Below are 18,355 nucleotides of genomic sequence, written 5' to 3' on the forward strand. Positions count from 1 at the left end.
ATAAACATTGAGATATTTCACTCTCACCCTATCCTTGTTCTATCCTGTCTCCATGGGTTAACCATTCTTACTGGTTTCTTGTGTGTCCTTCCAATGTTTCTTTTTTTTTTTTTTTTAAGAGTTTATTTATTTATTTGACAGAGAGAGAGGGAGAGAGAGAGAGAGAGTGCATAAGCAGGGGAATAGCAGAGGGAGCTGCAGAAGGAGAGGGAGAAGGAGACTCCCCACTGAGCAGGGAGCCTGATGTGGGTCTCGATCCCAGGACTCTGGGATCATGACTTGAGTCGAAGGCAGCCGCTTAACTGACTGAGCCACCCAGGTGCCCCCTTCCAGTGTTTCTTGATACAAATACAAGCAATATTGTCTAGGAAAAAACTCTTGTGTTTTCCTTTACTCTCACACTACTGCACACTTAAACTTCTGACACCAGGTTTGTGGGTTTTTCCCACACAGACCAATTTCCTAGCACCATGTGGGTGTCCTACAAATAATTCAGTTCTGACACTATCTCCCTGGAGTTGGTGTCAGATCCTACAAGTTAAGGGCTCAGTCCCACAGTACTGCTCCGATTTCAGATGCCAGTCACAAGTCTCAGGTTGTCACCTGTACTTCTGACTGATTTGGCTATAAATTGGGGTTCCCATAACCCCGTCCTTGGTTTTGATAATTTGCTAGAATGGCTTACAGAATTCAGGGAAACATGTTTACTGGTTTGTTATAAAGGATATAATAAAACCTACAGATGAACAATCAGATGAAAAATAGAGTGAGGTCTGGAAGAGTCCCAAGCATAGGACCTCCTGTCCCTGTGGAGTTGGGGGTATATCACCCCCTGGGCACATATATATGCTCATCAATCCAGAAGCTCTCTGAACCCCATAATTTTGGGATTTTTATGGAGGCTTCATCATGTAGGCATGATTGATTAACTCCATTTTTAGCTCCTTTCCCTCTCCAGAGAATGGGGAATGGGTCTGAAAGTTCCAAGCTTCAAGTCATGGCTTGGTCTTTCTGGTGACTAGCCCCCCACCCAGGAGCCTACCAAGAATTGGGGGATTATGAAAAGGGAATATGAGCTCTGTGTCAAATACTGGTATTACTCCGGACCTTAGAGTTTTAGGAGCTCTCTGTCAGGAACCAGGGTCAAAAACGAAGTACCAACAGGAACTGAGGGCAGAGACCAATATATATTTTTTATTATTTCACAAATATATATACTTTTTGAAAAACTTTTTTATTTGGAAATAATTTTAGACTTGCAGAGCCATTGCAAAGTTAGTACAGAGTTCCCATCTGCTCTTTACCTGGCTTCCTCTAATGCCAGTATCCTACATAACCAATAACATAGTATCCCATCAGGATCCCATAATAGGATACCATCAGGATCTCACATTTAATTCTCTTTACTGTGTCTCCTTAGTCTCTTCCCATCTGTTATAATTCTTCTGGCTTTTTTTTTTTTTTTTTTTTTGTCTTTTGTGCTCTTGATACTTTGAAGAGGACGGGCTGGTTATTTGGTAGAATTTCTCTAATAGGGATTTGTCTAGTGTTTTCTTGAGATTAGATTGAGGGTCCTATGTTTTTATCAAGAATACCACTGAAGCAGTGTTGGCCCTTCTCAGTGCACCATATCAGGAAGTATATGATATTGATGTGTCTTTTTCCTGGTGTTGACTTTGATCACTTGATGAGGATGTGTTGTCCAGTTTTCTCCAAGGCAAAATTACAGTTTTCCCCCTTGTAATTAGTGAATATTTTGTGGGGGGATTGACACTATGCAACTACCCTTATCATACTTCTGCCCACTTAACGTAGCATCCATCACTGCAACAATTATTATTATGGTTGTTTGCCTAATGATGTTTAGTATTTCCATTATTTCTTCCACAGTTATTAATTGGAATTCTGTCAGAAAGATACATCCTTTTCTTCTATTAATCTGCTTATATCAGTATGGACTCATGGATATTTTATTGTAGCATTATAATACGGTGCTGTTATTGTTGTTAATTTTGTGGCTCAAATTGTCCCAGAGTTGGCCATCAAGAGCTCTTCCAAGTGGGCCCCTGTGTCTTTTTGACATGCCTCTATCATTTTTTTGAATACTTTGTTACTTTTTGACACCATGAGATGCTGTAGGGTCATCTCATATATTCCCTGCCCTAGCCCTGGAATCAACCATTTCTCCAAGGAATCCTGATTTCTTTTATTGGAGAATATATTTAAAAACCAAGATTTGAATGGTAGGTGTATTCATTCCTGCTGGGGTGTTATTGCCTCTGGGCCCTCTTGGTGGATAGAGCTAGGAGATATATATATATATATATATGTAAGTATGTGAGTATGTGTATATGTGTGTGTGTGTGTGTGTGTGTGTGTGTATGTATGTATGTGTGTATATGCACATCCAAGGGTGCATATGTATATGCATATACATATATATGTATATTCATGGGTCATACACACACTCTGTTCATTTTTTTTTTTTTTTAAGATTTCATTTATCCATTTGAGAGAGCGAGGGAGCGGGTGAAGGGAGGAGCAGAGGGAGAGGGACAAGCAGACTCCACGCTGAGTGCAGAGCGCAACGTGGGGTTTGATCCAGGACCCTGAGATCATGACCTGAGGTGAAATTTAAGAGTTGGCTGCTTAACTGACTGCACCTCCCTCTCTCTTGTGTTCATTTTTATGTCTCTCTATCTGTATACATATTTAAGGCCGTGATACCATCAATTCCAGTCCAACACCGCAAGTTTCATTCTTGTCTTCCTCTGTGCTTATTTGTAACTCCTTTCTCCAACAGTGAGAGACCTGGCTCTCATTGTGTACAATATATTTACTTATTTGCTTAGCGCTAGTATAACATAGTTTTACAGTTGTTTTCCCATACTCCTGTAAAAACAGATTTACTAACTAGAGAACAGTATTTGTTACAGTTCTTTTCATCTTTGGCCTTATACTATATAATCAGAGTACTATTTTACAGTTACTTAGATTGGTCCCCCCCTTTCATTAGGTTTCTCATTTGTAATCATTAGGTTCATATGTTACATTACATTTTGGGTTCCCCCGTATGTCCTGTTTAATTGAAAGTAGTCATTTATCTTGGGGGTATGTGAAACATTACCGTAGTTCTAAAAGTCAGACCTGTATTAAAGGTCTTCTTAGAGAAGGGCCACTGGTCTCTTCCCAGTTGTCCTGTTCCTAGTACCCTTTTATTTTCATCCTATTCCCACCATGCTCCCCACAAAGATAACCACACTCAGTAGTTTCTGGTTTATCCTTCTTATATTTTTATGGGATGGATGGCCAGATTTTTTTTTTTTTATGTTATGTTAATCACCATACATTAATGCGTATTTTCTTATATTCTTTTCTTTCTTACGTAGGTACTTTTTTTGTACTTCACTCTCTTTCACTTAAAAGTATATCCTGGAAATCACTCCATATGTGTTCATTGAGATTATTCTCATTTCTTTTTTTTTAATAGCTGCATAAATATGATAGTTTATTATATGAATATAATAGTTTTTATAAATATTCTGCTATCACTATAAAAGGATTTTAGATGGACCCATATACACTAGCTGCAGAGGAGAGGAGGTGCTTATAAATAAAGCCAACTCTGTGCTCTGATTCCTTTTATAGATTTGCCAGAGTTTCTTTAGGGTGCCTTCTTTCCTTCCCCTTACCTCTATGGGCTTTGGTTCTGTTTTTCTGTCTCGGTATCTGTTTCAGATACTTATTTTTTTCAAGCAGGAGGATCGTTTACTCACTGGAAATATAGCTATTACCTGTGGTGGACTTTGTAAGAACTGTCTCTCCAGGTGCTAGCTGTCTCTTCTGGAAACTACAGCTGCAGTTTTAAGAAGAGACTAACTTGTGTCAAAGCACATGAAGGCGAGTGTGAGGAATAGTTAATTCTACTTGGGCAGTAGAAGGAAAGATGGTGTGTTCCATCCCCAGAGTTCTCTCACACCTTTGTTTTAGGTTGAACCTCAGTGTTTTTGTTTGAATTTTTAAAATACCAAAAATTGGGGTGCCTCGGTGGCTCAGTTGGTTAAGCGTCTGCCTTTGGCTCAGGTCATGATCCCAGGGTCCTGGAATTGAGCCCTGCTTTGATTCCAGGGAGCCCGAGCAGGGAGCCTACTTTTCCCTTTCCCTCTGCCCCTCCCCCTGCTTGTGCTCTCTCTCGCTATCTCTGTGTCTCTCTCTCATATAAATAAATAAAATCTTAAAAAAAACCCCAAAATTAACATGACACCTTTGAAGAAAAAGGAGAAATGCAAAGGAGCAGGGAAAAAACATTAAAACCACTCAAAATTCCACCACCCAGAGACAACTACTGTTAACATGTTCATTTATAGCCTTCTAGCCTTTTCCCCATCTACATATATTTCTACTGAATGTATTATGAATGTGTGTGTATATGTGTACCCTGTAAGTATACATATGATAAGTATATTTTATATATAGTACATATTTGTATCCCTGTCTTTTTTGTAACAAGTGTTTTAACTGTGTAAATGCTCTGTCATTAAGCTTTTTCAAACTATAGATGAAGTGCTATATCTGAAAGTCTCCTGCCCTCCGTTAAAAGTCAGACTATCCTAAGATTAAACAATAGACAATTGTCCTTACCAGTTTCAGGTAAATTTGTATTTAAAGGTCTTACATACTACAGTTTTTCTGCATATGGAAGTATGCTTGTTGAAGTCCAGAATTACATAACCTGAAGAATTGGGTGTGAAACTTTTGGGGTGTTTTGGTTGGAAATCGGATTCCTCCAATAAAATGTTTCTTGTCTTGCAGTTAAAATATACTCGCCCTGGGCTACCTACCTTCAGCCAGGAAGTCCTACACAAATGGAAGTCAGATATCAAGAAATATCATCGCATTCAGTGCCCTAACCAGGTGGTTCTTTCTCATTCATTTATTCAGTAAATGTTTATCAAACTGTTGTTTCAGTTATTTATTCCATCATGACGAAGTACCTGAACCTCAGTGGTTTAAAACATCAGTTATTGTATTTGTTCAGAATTCTGTAAATCACTAATTCTGCCAGGGCTCAGAGAACATTCTCCTGTTGTACATGGCACCCGCTGGGATCACTCGTGGGTTGTGTTTAGCTGCAAGCTTGGATGGGACCTCAATGTCCAAGATGGCTTCTGTGTAACTAATTTGGCTGGGAGCTTGGCTGTCCACATGGCCTCTCTCCATCAGAGTATAGTGGGTTACCAGCAGGGTACATGGCAACTGACTTCTGAGTATCCCAAGAACATGAAGGTGGAAGCTGCAGATCTCTTAAGGCCTAGCTTCAGAATCTGTTCAGCATCATTTCCATGGCATTCTATTGGTCAGAGGAATCACAGGGTTCACCCAGATTCAAAGGGAGGGTAAGCAGACTCCACTTCTCACAGGGAAGAGTGGCAGAGAATTTCTAGCCATCTTTAACCTGCCACAGCTATATATGCAGTACTTGGGGAAGGAGCAGATACTCAAGAAATAGGAGACACATTTGTACCGAAGAAGGCAGATTAAAAAAAAATCTCACTGTGCAATTTTCTGTTTCTCTAAGTGTCAGAGAAAAAGTCCCAGGGAAGAGAATATGTTAAGCTTTTCTAAACAGCTTGTTCACTTTTTTTTTTTTCTTTAAACCTATCCTTGGTTTTCTCTTTTTGCTTTTGTGGCTTATGTGTGAATTCTTTTCCTGTTTGGTTTGCAATATAATTTATTGGGCTTCTTCCTCTAAATGTATGGTTGGTCAGTGTAAATGACCAGATTGCTAAGAGAAGGATGAGGTTTGGTATAATCTTCATGTTATTTCTTCTTCTCTTTTTCAGGGTTGTGAGGCTGTCTACAGTAGTGTATCAGGCCTTAAAGCTCACCTGGGCTCTTGTACCTTGGTTTGTAACTTTCTGAACAATTTATCTTAACATGACCTCTAAAATAGTCTGATATGGAAGAGAATTCAGTTTAGGTGAACAGCTAGTTGTCCTGTTTGCTGTTATCTTCAGAGGCTGGTTTAGTTTTTTATGTCCTAAAGATTCTTGGTCTGTTACTGGATGGGATGCCAGGATATGTCCAAGATACAGAAAAAGCCAACATAGCCTTAAATCTTATCATTTAAAGAATTTGGAGAAAAATAATATTAATTCTGAGCCTCTTCCAGGGATTTAACTTCTTCCACCTGAGCCTCTCCTGCCTTGGGCCTGCCCTGTCTTTTTGGGCCTTAAACTTTCTAGAATCAACTTACGTGTGCTTATCTGGATTGATGAAGATCCTCTAATCCCATCTGAATTATACTGGCCTCTGGGGATGAGAAGTAGGCTCTCTCCGTGGGTGTCAGGCAGACAGCCGTTCACCTCACTGAATCTTTTCTGTGTTGACCCAGGTGCCCTACAACCCACAGCTATGGGGACTGCTGCCACTTTTTAATTCCATTCAGAAATATCTCTTCACACAAAATGAACACCACGGACACTCAGAGCTTCAGGAGGGGAGAGAAGTCTCAGTTCAAGGCAGCATGGGAGTGTAGGCATCCAAACCAGATCTGTCCAGGAATACTAAGGAGTTTGTCATCATGATCTTAGTGTCTGAGCCCTTCAACTAGGTATTATGGATGATACTTCTTTAATTTTGGATGTCCAAGGCACTCTTTGGAGCAGTGGATTATAGTGGGAAGAATTATATACATTGGTGCCTCTGGTGAACTTCAGGAGTTTGATAATTTGGGAAGAGGAACCAAGAGAACCTGGAAGTGAAGTGACAGAAACAAGGGAAGATAGAAAAGTGTGGCATGTTCTATAATACAAGTAGGAGAACTTCAGGTTGTGTTGAGGGGGTGGGGGTATTACGTATAGAATTATTTTAGGATAGATTTATAGTAGTGATAGTCTGGCCCAATCTGATTTTCCTAAGTATATTGCTGTTTTGGATTTTCTTCCTTCTTACCTTTGCTGAAGTAAAATCCCCTTTTTTCATCTCTAATGATCCCCACACATGACCCAGGTATGTGTTCCTGAATTTACCAGTAATTCCCTTTTCTTTCTGTCTTGAAAACAGGGAAACTTTGTGGCTGGAAAATACAAATGTCTGCTGTGTCAAAAAGAATTTGTGTCAGAGAGTGGTGTCAAGTATCATATCAACTCTGTCCATGCCGAGGTGAGGTCCCTGCTTTCTCACCATGTTTTTGTAATCCTGTGGAACCCACACATATGTCCCAAGGAAGGAGCATTTTGTGCGTTTTTATGGGCTAGGACTGTTGAGGAAAGTAACTCGAAAGTGGTTACGAGAGATGGAGTTAAAATACTTTGTAAAATTAGATGCATAATTATATTTTTCTGTGAAAGCATTTGAGCTCACTGTAAGTGTGAGCATCCCTGAGCTCTTCTGGTTCTTTTAAATTCAGTTAAATCAGGCATTTGGGCACCAGGCTAAATTTATACTTTTGGAATTCTTGTTTTATAGCCATCTCTATACTTCTGTTTTCTCCTATTCTAATGTCTTTGAGCAACCGGTTTTTAATGTTTCAAATACCGCAAAGAAACAACTATAAAGGGCATTAGTGAGACAACTGGAGAAATTGGAATACGGACTCATTAAATAATAGTAACGAGTCATTGTTCATGTTCCCAAATGTGATCACTGTATTGTAGTTGTGCAGAAGAATGCCCTTGTTCTTAGGCAGATCTATGCCGGTTTTTAGGGATGAAATAAGTCTGCAGATAACTTGCAAATGGTTCAGCAAAAGGATGAAAAGAAGGAAAAAAGGGAAGAGAAGTTAACCATAGTAAATCTAGGGTTCATTAAGCTTTTCTTAAGGTTTGTAAATTTTCAAAATTACAGAATCAATTCTGTATAAAAATGCTTTAAGGTTCAGAAAGTCAAGAGTTTTCTCTTAGGACAAGTTTTTAGTAATACAGGTGAATAGAGAAATTGTTTCCTGTATAATTAAATACCTGTGTTGCAAAAGCTAAAGGAGTAGAGTGTGCATTCTCTTGGAATATCTTACTGTAGAAACTATTGTTGCCTGATAAGGAAAAAGAGCAAGCACCTTTAGCTGTTCTCTGCCCTCACATTTAATAGTTCTTAACAATGTGGGCTGTAGTTAGTGTCATCAAGTGTGGTCCCTGTTGTTTTACAGGTTTAAGCTTTGGGAATCCCTTTCTATATCTGAGATTTCTTCTGGAAGGCAGTCATACCTTTTTTACAATAATAGCATACCTTTTTAACCTCAGGAATTATTTAAAAGATAATTAATTTCCTGACAAAATCTGGCCTTTATGTAGTTAATCTGTTTCTCCAGTTTCTTCTTAAAAAGTTGGAGCCAACAAATTTCACTTGGTTTGGGGCTTGTTCCTCAAGCATTAGTTCAATGATTTGTGCCTGTATTTATGAATTATCTGTGGTGGTAAAACATTTTTACTCTGTTCTTCCCTCTTGGCCTCACATTTTCTTATACTACTTTTTTTTTTAACAGAAATTTTCAAATACATGGAAATGGACAGAATAGTATAATGAAAAGCCTTAACAGACATCAGTGTATGTCCAATCTTGTTTTCCTTTATAATCACACCCACTTTTTTTGTCCCTTAAAGGCTATTTTAAAGCAAATTCCACATACCATGTCCACTGTCACTGCTTCTTTTGATGTGTGTGTCTAAAATATAAGGACTTTTAAAAATGTGTAACCACAACCATCATTACACCTAAAAATTAGCAGTGGTTCTTGAATATCGTCATATACCCAGTCATTATTTAAATTTCCCTGATTGCCTCATAATTTTTTCCGGTTGGCTTGTTCAAATCAGGAGCAAGAAAAAAAAAAGGTCCATATACTGTATGTTTTATTCTAGAGTGCTATCCAGTAGAAATGTTATGTGAGTCAAGTATGTAATTTAAGATTTTCTAGTAACCACATTTTAAAAATATGAAGAGGGGCGCCTGGGTGGCTCAGTCGTTGGGCGTCTGCCTTCGGCTCAGGTCAAGATCCCAGGGTCCTGGGATCGAGCCCCACATCGGGCTCCCTGCTCGGCAGGAGGCCTGCTTCTCCCTCTCCCACTCACCCTGCTTGTGTTCCCTCTCTCGCTGTGTCTCTCTCTGTCAAATAAATAAAATCTTTAAAAAAAAAAAATGAAGAAAACAGGTGAAATTAATGTTGATAATATATCTTATTTAACCCAGTATAGCTAAAATACTATCTTTTGAACATGTAGTCAATAAAAATTATTAATGAGATACTTTATATTTTTTCATACTAAGTCTTTGAAATTTAATGTGTATTTTTTATATTGAAAGCATATCTCAATTTGGATTAGCCATTTTTCAAGAGCTTATTAGCCACATGTGGCTAGTGACTCTCTCATTGGACACTGCAGGTCTAGGGGTTTCCCCTTTCCTCCGAAGAAGCAGTCATTTGTCACATATGTTTACACACATTTTGGATTTTGCTGATTGCATTTCTGTGGTGGTGGTCCTCTCTCAGGGTAATTCCTATAAATTGGTAGGTAGACCTAGAAGACTGATCAGATCACTTGATTTTAAATTGAAATTCATTTTCTTTCCTTTCTTTCTTTCTTTCTTTCTCTTGCAAGGATGTTTCATAATTGGATTCCATGTTCCTCAACTCTTATTTTTTTAAACTGAGTCTCAGAGAGGTTAAGTAATTTCCCCATGGTCACAGAGCTAGAAACAGTTGGGATTTGCACGTAGGCCGTCTGGCTGCAAAGTCCATGCTCTTACCCACTATACTATCATGAAATAAAAATCTCGTATGGCCCAGTGCTTTATATCTCATGAGATTTTTATAAAGGAGATAAATGAGTGGGTTGATGCTAAGTGAACAGACTTTGTAGATCACTTACTGAAGTACCCCAAATCATGTCTTACACAATAAATGCTCATAATGACTACTCTGTATTGAATTTCTCCCAGTTTAAAGCACAGAGTTACAAGCTATGGTTCCCTGTTTCCTTCTTACTGCATTCTGCCCTAACCATGCCTTTTAGAAATTCTTCCCACACCCGGGGCGCCTGGGTGGCTCAGTCGGTCGAGCGTCGGACTCTTGATTTCAGCTCAGGTCATGATCTTGGGGTTGTGGGATCGAGCCCCATGTTGGGCTCTGTGCTTGGCAGGGGTCTGCCCGGGATTCTCTCTTGCCCTCTGCCCCACCCCCTCCTTGTGCTCTCTTTCTCTCTCAAATAAATAAATAAATCTTTAAAAAAAGAGAAGATTTCTTCCCGCACCCATTCTTTGTGCTCTCTACTGTGTATTGACTGGATGATTTTTCCATTTTGCCTCTGTAGGATTGGTTCGTTGTAAACCCAACAACAACCAAAAGCTTTGAAAAGCTAATGAAGATAAAGCAGCGGCAGCAAGAAGAAGAAAAGCGGAGGCAGCAGCACAGGAGCAGAAGGTCTCTGCGAAGGCTGCAGCAGCCTGGCATCGAGCTTCCTGAGGCAGAGCTGAGTCTTAGAGTAGGGAAGGATCAGAGGAGGAGTAACGAGGAATTGCTAGTGTCGACCTCCCGTAAGGAACCGGAGCAGGAGCCGGTGCCAGCACAGTTCCAGAAAGTAAAGCCCCCAAAGACTAATCATAAACGAGGAAGGAAGTAGGCAGGCAGTGTGGAAGCTCCTAGGAGAGCAGACGTGCCGCTGTTGTCACGGGGACCTGTGCTGGGAGGACTGAGTCATGGGGGCTGAGCGAGGGGAAATGTACTCTTTCAGCTGTTTGTGTAAGGCTGTGACTTTCTCAGCTCCTTCCTCCTGTGTAAATTTCACCGTTCTCCCTATTTATTCACTTTGACCCCACCCCCACCCCCAGCCCTTTTGGGTAGGTTTTCCCGCTATTCCTCATTGGAGTCCTCTTGTTTTTCTCTTATCTTGCCCAAAGAGCTCCCTCTTAAGGCCAACTATGGGCCCCTCTTGCCCTGTACAAAACTGAGAAACCCGTTTGGTTGTCCTTTTCCTTCCTGGGTTATAGAATGTTCTTGGACTCTCCACTGATTAAGTATCATTCCATCATCTCGCTTATAAAACAATTCCAAATTAATTTTTTAAAATCATACTGACTTATCATTTTGTATTTGTGATATAACAATCCTAGAAGCTAGAACTGTTGTCACTCATATAATAAGCTTATCCTGTCTCCTTGGGAAACAGATTTTATGGAGGCTGTTTGTTCTCTCGATATGGTTTTAGGATTGAAAGTAAGAAAATGGATTTAGGATGAAAAAGCTAGAACCTCTCTACACTGGTTTTATTGGGAAATGTTTTGTTTGTCCCAAGTAGCAGTGACTGTCTAACTAGACCCACAAGCATGAAAAGTAGCCCAAACATTAACATGTCCCAAACATGAAAATGATTGGAAAGAAGGAAGTAGAAGAAGCAATAAATACTGCCTCGACTTTCTTGGGGCTTGAGGCCTCATCAGTTGCTATGATCAGTGCCCTCCAGAAGCTTGTTTGCTCCCCCAGTTTTAAGGATTGAGAAATACCACATTGCACTTGATGTTTTGACCCAGAATCCTAGTGTTCCTGGTAATGCCACTAAGATTGGTAGCCAAGGTACACATTCCTTCTCCTCTGGACTTGACCTCACTTGTTAGTCTACACTGTGCTAAGTCTTTATTCCTCCCTTTAGCCAACCTCTGTCTCTTGGAGTTTTCTGAGAATATTGTCCTCTGTCCTCTTTTTATGTGGAGTTCTATCCTCTTTATATCTTGAGACTTTGACACTAGATGTAGATATTTCTCTGGTGTTGGAAAGAAAAATTCCTCTTCTGTACCTCATGCCTACCTGATAAAAAATGTCTAGTGGGCTACTTTTCTTTGAGGCTGGCTTTCTCTGGAGCATTGTTTAGAACAGCTCTGTGTTGGGTTTCTAGATTCTCTTCCCCTTCTCCACATATATTGGTCTTATATATTCTTGCCAATTTTTGTGGCATCTGCCACATAAAAAGCAAGGACCCTGAACCCTGATATGGATTAATACTACCTTTTCAAATTCTGAAAGGCTGTTACTACTCTTGAACTCTGTATCCTGTGCTGCTCCACATAGCTTTAAAATGTGGGCTTTTGTGAAGACCACTTTCAAACAAGGGAGCATTGAAACCAGATTTGGATACTGCCAGAATAGATAGTTTTGAAACAAGTCAAGGATGTGGTATGTCCACTCTACATTTTCATTGGCAGTTGCACCCTTAAAACCCTTTCGGTAGATGAGGATTGTCAGGGAGGAGAAATGAAGAAGCTATATTAATTTCTGGTGAGTAAGACTTGGGGAATGTTGGGCAATGACAAAAGAAATAAATGACTGTCGGTTAGAATGATGTTTCCAGTTGTTCATTGACTCCGACCTGCTACTTGACTCCTTGCTGACACAGTATATGGGGGTAAGAAAATGGCTAGACATGGGAGTGGGTTTGAAAGAAGTACCAAATGCGGGGTGTTGGTAGTTTTTTATCCCCTGAAATCTGCTGGTTAAAATGAGTAATTTGTTTGAGATTAAAGTGAATTAATATAGGAAACTTGTCCAGTCTCATCCAGGGCCCTTGCAGGCACTTTAAAAATTTTTCCTTCCTGGGGCGCCCTGGTGGCTCAGTCAGTTAAGCATCTGACTTAGATCAGGTCATGATCTCAGGGTCCTGGGATTGAGCCCGGCATTTGGCTCCTTGCTCAGCAGGGAGTCCACTTGTCCCTCTGCCCCTCCCCCTGCTCGGGCTCTCTCTCAAATAAATAAATATAATCTTAAAAATTTTTTTTTTTTCCTTCCTGAGGCCAGGTCTCAGCAGGACTCAGTAGAGAGTATTGTAATCATACTACTGAGTTTTTAAACTTTTAAACCAAATTTATTGGAATAATATAAATTTGAAAATATCGAGTATAGCCAGGTGGTGGAGAATGTGAACCCTCATGCACAGTTTGGAACATTAATTGTAACAATCACTTTGGAAATGATTTGGCAGTATCTAGTCAAGCTCAAAATATGCCCTAAGACTTAGCAGTTTTACTCCTGGGTACATACAGAGAAAAATCCTCTTGCCCAGGTGTACGAGGAGACATAAAGAATGATATCATGGTATCGTTTACAACACGTAGCAGAGACTACTAGCTGTCCACCAAAATCTGCTCTCACCTTGCAGAGTTACAGAATTATAGGACAAATGGTTAAACTATGTTTCCCAGCCTTCTAGTCCCCTGGCCCTGTAGTGAAGGGGTAGCCAACTAACTGCTCAGCAGTAGAATGTGAGTGGAAGTGACGTGTGTCACATCCAGGCTAGAACTTTTAAGAAAGTGAATGTTAGCTCTATGCTTTCTTTCCCCTTCCTCGGGCCAGATGCAGATAATAGAGTGGCTTTAGAGGGTGGCAGAGCACAAAATGGAAAATAGTTGATGCCTTGAATCATCCCATGAAGGACTAATTGCCAACCAGGAACATCTGTCTGAGACTGCTGCAGATAAAAAAATATCTTATTTGAGGCATTGTACATTCTTGGGTTTGTTAGCCTACTCTGATACTAGTCGAATTGTCCATCAGGAGAGGGGATAGAATCGTACAGTGGAATACTATACGCTACAAAATTAACTAGGGCTTCTTGTGTCATGAATACATCTCAAAAATAATGTCTGGGAATAGCAAGTTACAGTATACGTGAAGTGTGCCATTTATATAAGGTTTAAAAAGAAGCAAAAACAATGCTCTATATTGTTTATGGATATGTAAAAAATATTTCTATGCTATGTTATATATATATTTGTATTTAGTACATTTATAGTTTAATATCATATATACATATGTATATATGGCATGAAAACATGCACAGGAATGATAAACACCAAATTTAGGACAGTGCTTCTGGGATTCAGAGGGACTACAAGTGAATTTGTAAGTTCTTATTTCTTAAGGTGGATAGTGAGTTTGTTCTGGTCTTCTGTATTGTGTGTCTGAAATACTTCATTTTAAAAATCAGTTCTCACCAATTATTCTGCTCATCTTCTTAAAAGGGAACACTTTAGAAATTTTACTTGTGTTTCATTCTTAACCTTTTATTTTCCCTTCACCCTTTAGTCTTCTCTTCTTTCTATTTACTTCTATTTCAGCCACCCCAGTCTGAACCATCATCACCTCTTGGCTAGACCATAATACTTTCTTGATTGTTTCCTTCTGATTTTTACTGGCTTGGATACATGCCAGTAACAGCTGTATTGAGTTTTTAAAATTGTAAATCAGACCTCATTCACCTGCTAAAAGCCTGCTGGTTTCCCAGTGCTCTTTGTCCTATAAGGCCTTCTGCTCCCACTGTTAACCCATTTAGCCTCCTGTCCCTCTGCTCCACCTCTGTTCTCTATTTCCCAATACACTTCAGCTACATTCACCTTTTAGTTCCTGGAACCTACTAAACCTAGAACCTTTACCTTCACTGTTCCCATTGCCCAGAATGGCTTCTTCCCTGGTTTTTGCAAGGTAGGCTTCATTGTATCATTTAGGTCTTAACCTAAATTTCACCTTGGTTGTCTTTTCCATCTAAATGCACTTTCTGTAACATCACCGTTTAATTTTCTTCATAGCAAAGCAGACTAAAAGTAGGTTGAGATATTAGTTGGCCAACCTATTGCTCACTTGCAGGTTTGGGTTTCAAAGTACCTTTATCAGATGATTCACCCACAAAAGTCTTCAAGCCCTTGAGGCCTCACTCTGAAAGGGATAGACATAATGCAATACACCAGATTCATTATCTGGGATGGTAGGAATTAAAAGATAAATGTATGGGACGGAAGTTATCTACTCCCCAGTTAGATAATTGGGACAGCAAAGGCAGAAGGGAAATTCACAGCAGAATAATAAGATTCTAAATCCCTCCTACTTACCAACTCAGCCTTAGTATGTATTTTCCTATGCTTTTTTTTTGCATTTTTGCATCCACAGAGAATAGTCCTTCAAATTTGTCTTGGTTACCATGTTTTTCAAGTTCAGTCTTTCTGTATTTTCAGCTCAAGAACCAAAGTATTCAGGTTAAGGTACCTGCATACTATCTAAAATTCTACTTTCTGTATTAAAATTGCAGTTTTATTTGCACACTAATATGAATAAGACATGCAGAAGCAATAGTAAGGGAGAAGAGTGATGGAGTAGAAAATACACTGGAAAAAAGTCAACAGATACATTATAATCTAAGGTTTTTATTTTTAATAACAAACTACACATTTAACAAAAACATTGTTAAAGCTAGAAGTTGAAGGCATTGAGGGAGAAAAAATTTTTTACTCCACAATTTTAAAGGAATTCATTTTACATAGGAATAAAGCTGAAAATCAGGAAAATTATTTTGAAGTTTTTCATCACTGACAATTTCTGGAAAACAAAGTTGATTTTATTTTCCCATAGAGAAGTGATGTTAAAATATGGGATTATATTCCTGTACTAGGATTCAGCATGCAAATAACTAGTCCAGCCATCAGTAGGTCATTAAGTGCAAAAAATTTTTTAAAAACTACCCTAAAAGTCTATACTAATTAAAAATATTATTTCCAGTTCTTCTAAATAAATATAAGGCACATATTGATTACAAAAGGCATTTCATGTACTATCAAGTGCACACATAGTAGGAAGAAAATGTAATAAGTGACCTAAAACTGAAGTACTTACTGTATCTAACATTAACTAATCTTGTTGTCTTAGAATTTAGAATGTTGTTAGGGAAATAGATGGCACAAGACTCTTTAAAGTTGTCCCAATATTTTAAAACTTTTTTTCATATGTTTTCCTGAAATAAGCAGTGACCTCATTAATGCTAGAGGTATTTCTTACAGACAAGATTTTCAAAAGTAAGAGCTGACCTAACAGACATCCCCTTTATCTGCTCTTCCCTTCTCAATTTACTCAAAGCTAAAATTGTAGGGGCTGAGCATCAGACAAAAGGTCATTCTGCCCAGTGCTCCACCCCCCTCCTCCAGCCTAGCTCTTACTGAACATGCCTTTCAGTTAGATTACTCTTTCACTTGACAAAACTAGAGCAGGAACTGCCTGGTCACTGGTGCAGACCTGGAAAAGAGCTTAAAAGCACTTTGCCTTCTTTGTGTGCAACTGGCCAAGAGACATGAGGATCACTGGTTGTTTACAGAGCAGAAGGCACTATATAAAGTCAATCTGAAATGCTATTCTTAGAAATCTAACTTAGCTAGATGAGATAAATCACACAACTGTTTTCCTTTCACTACCTCAAGGTGCTTTTCTTGAGCTAGTTTAATGTACTGGTGTTTGGGAAATGGTATTAGGTTATCTGGAGAGTTAAGGAACATCCTGTTTATTAACAAGATCTAATTAAGGAAAAACCTAATTAAGGGAAGCTGGTGGCACAAATGTCTAGCATACCGCTGGAAAAACGCACCTCATCTTTCACACTAACACATCATGATGGATGTTTTACCATAGCAGTCTGAGGTCCCAAAGCCTTCCTAACCAGGTGTATGCAGCACATAAGAATACTCCAGTCCTTACTGAATCAGTGTTATTTTAGGAATTGCTTTGGATTAATCCTTGGTTTGGTACTCAGGGGAGGTGTTATTGTGGCCTTTGGAGCATCCTGTCTCGGGCACCAATTATGCCTTCTTTGCAATCGTTGCCTCCCCCGGATTAAGCACTGCACATACCACTGTTCCTGCTGCAGCTGCTGCTTCTGATTTTTTAACTGGCTTTTAATAGCCTGCAACTCCTGGCATTGCTGAGTTTGCTGCAGTAATTTCTTCCCTAACTCCTGGTTCTCTCTCCTGATGCTGCAGTAGAACTCAAAAGTATACTGCTTTGCTTCCTGCTCCAAGGCCTGGGCCTTCCTGTCAAGCTCCTTTCTTTTTCTCTTTCCCAACTGCCTCATGTCTGGCTCACTCAGTTGTTTCTCCAGGAATGCTTTTTCCTGGAGTAACTGGACCTGGACTTCCTGTTTCTTTGCATCTGTCTCAGCTTGGGTTTTCTTCTTCTCTTCCTGTAATATCTGTATTTCTCTCTCCTGTTTCTCCTTTAATAGTGAAACATTCCTCAGAGCCTGCAACTGCTGCTTTAAATTGAACTGGATCTTTTCCTTCTGCAAGAGCTCCCTTTTAAACACTGAAGTTTGTTTCGCATATTTGGAGGCTGATTCTTGCCTCCTTCGTTCAATCTCCTCAGTTTTTTGTAAGTAGTTGTTCCACAGCTTTTCAGGCTGCCCTCCATACTCCTCAGTTTTGTTGGTTAGGTATTCCAGAAAGAATTTGTTTTCAGTCTGGACAAGTAACTTTTCAGCGTACAGCTGCCTGGTCTCCTCCATTAGTAATTCTTGCTGGATTTGAGTTTGTTTTATTTGGTTGTTCAGCTTCATCATTTCCACCACTGTCTTTTCTTTAAACCTCATCTCTGAGCTTCTTAGCTTCTCTGGCTTGAAAAAATTATTTATTAAACTAAGATATGGTGGAGGGGAACTCCTAGAGTCCTTAGCAAACCTGAAGGAAGAACAAGTGAGACATTCCCGCATAAATTCTTAATGAAAATTTAGTAAATACAAAATGCACAATTGTACTTTAATTCATACGAGAAAATATTTTTGAGTACCTATTACGGTTCTGCCACTATGCAAGGCACCAGGGAATACAGCTAGGGGTAAAGATGAATGAGTGTAGTTTACAATTTACAGTACGCATTCACTACAACCCTGTGAGGTATTACCTCCATTTTAAAGAGGAGAAAACAGGTTCGGAGAATTTAAATGACTTGGCCACGATTTACACCGCCAGCAAGTGGTAGAGTGTGGGTGTGAAACCTAGATTTTAGGATTTACTGAACACTGCAGTAGCTACCAAAGACCACAGGAACAGCCGGGGTGGTCGAGAGTAGCAATACATTTCCCGGCTTTTCCACCACCTTTCCGGTATCCGAGGACACTTCGTGGAGGGAAGCGCCCCTTCAGTACCTACTTGCTCCAGGAATCCAAGCGTTCATCTCCAAGGTCACGGCGTGGTTCACTGACGGTGACTGCCAAGGAGGGAGCGCTGTTGTCGGGAGCCTGCGACACTTGGAAATGGCGTCCCCTTGCGGAAAGTTTTCGCAATTTCTCCGTTCCGTGCTCCCCGGGTCTCGACGCTGCCCAGCAACCCCCGGGGTCGCACTCCGCCCCAGTCCCGGCCGGTCCAGCCCTGAGCTGCTGAACCTCGTCGGCTGCCGAGTAAGCCCCAGCAGCCGGTTCTCCCGCTCCTTGGGGGCCGAAAGAGAAACGCACTCTCCTCATTTTCGACCCGTGGGGGTCCTGTCTTGGGGACCCCATCTCGTCTCGCCTTTCTGGGGACAAGAGCTTTGCCCCTCCCAGGCCCTCCCCTACGACGGTGAGTG

The 18,355-nt window shown here is 40.0% G+C and overlaps 2 protein-coding genes across 5 annotated transcripts in view; one reads left to right on the plus strand and one right to left on the minus strand.

Moving 5' to 3' along the window:
- Nucleotides 1–12,621, plus strand: part of ZNF512 (zinc finger protein 512) — a 31,626-nt gene extending 19,005 nt beyond the window's left edge. Inside the window, exons 11-14 of one of the 4 annotated variants that reach the window (XM_032391498.1) lie at nt 4,813–4,914; nt 5,844–5,906; nt 7,066–7,164; nt 10,308–12,620. In XM_032391498.1, coding sequence (XP_032247389.1) covers nt 4,813–4,914; nt 5,844–5,906; nt 7,066–7,164; nt 10,308–10,616 — 573 coding nt within the window. In that variant the 3' untranslated portion in view covers nt 10,617–12,620. Of the gene's footprint in view, nt 1–4,812; nt 4,915–5,843; nt 5,907–7,065; nt 7,165–10,307 lie in introns of all 4 variants that reach the window. The other 3 variants (XM_032391500.1, XM_032391503.1, XM_032391499.1) reach the window with 3 other exon arrangements.
- A 1,129-nt stretch (nt 12,622–13,750) lies between these two features.
- On the minus strand, nt 13,751–18,301 carry CCDC121 (coiled-coil domain containing 121). Its single transcript, XM_032391566.1, has 2 exons — nt 17,944–18,301; nt 13,751–17,472 (listed from the first exon to the last, which is right to left on the minus strand). Exons 1-2 carry the CDS (start codon nt 18,288–18,290, stop codon nt 16,509–16,511), a joined length of 1,311 nt encoding a protein of 436 aa, XP_032247457.1. The 5' UTR covers nt 18,291–18,301; the 3' UTR covers nt 13,751–16,508.
- Nucleotides 18,302–18,355: the final 54 nt, after the last annotated feature.

Source organism: Phoca vitulina, unplaced genomic scaffold (assembly GCF_004348235.1).
Source record: "Phoca vitulina isolate PV1807 unplaced genomic scaffold, GSC_HSeal_1.0 scaffold63, whole genome shotgun sequence".
NCBI lineage: Eukaryota > Metazoa > Chordata > Mammalia > Carnivora > Phocidae > Phoca > Phoca vitulina.

Excerpts from the sequence above, each read along its gene's own strand:
- CCDC121 (XM_032391566.1), bottom strand. The coding sequence starts at position 18,290 with ATGGGGTCCCCAAGACAGGACCCCCACGGGTCGAAAATGAGGAGAGTG. Across the intron at positions 17,473-17,943 it reads CGCTTGGATTCCTGGAGCAA|GTTTGCTAAGGACTCTAGGA; the intron begins GTAGGTACTGAA and ends TTCTTCCTTCAG.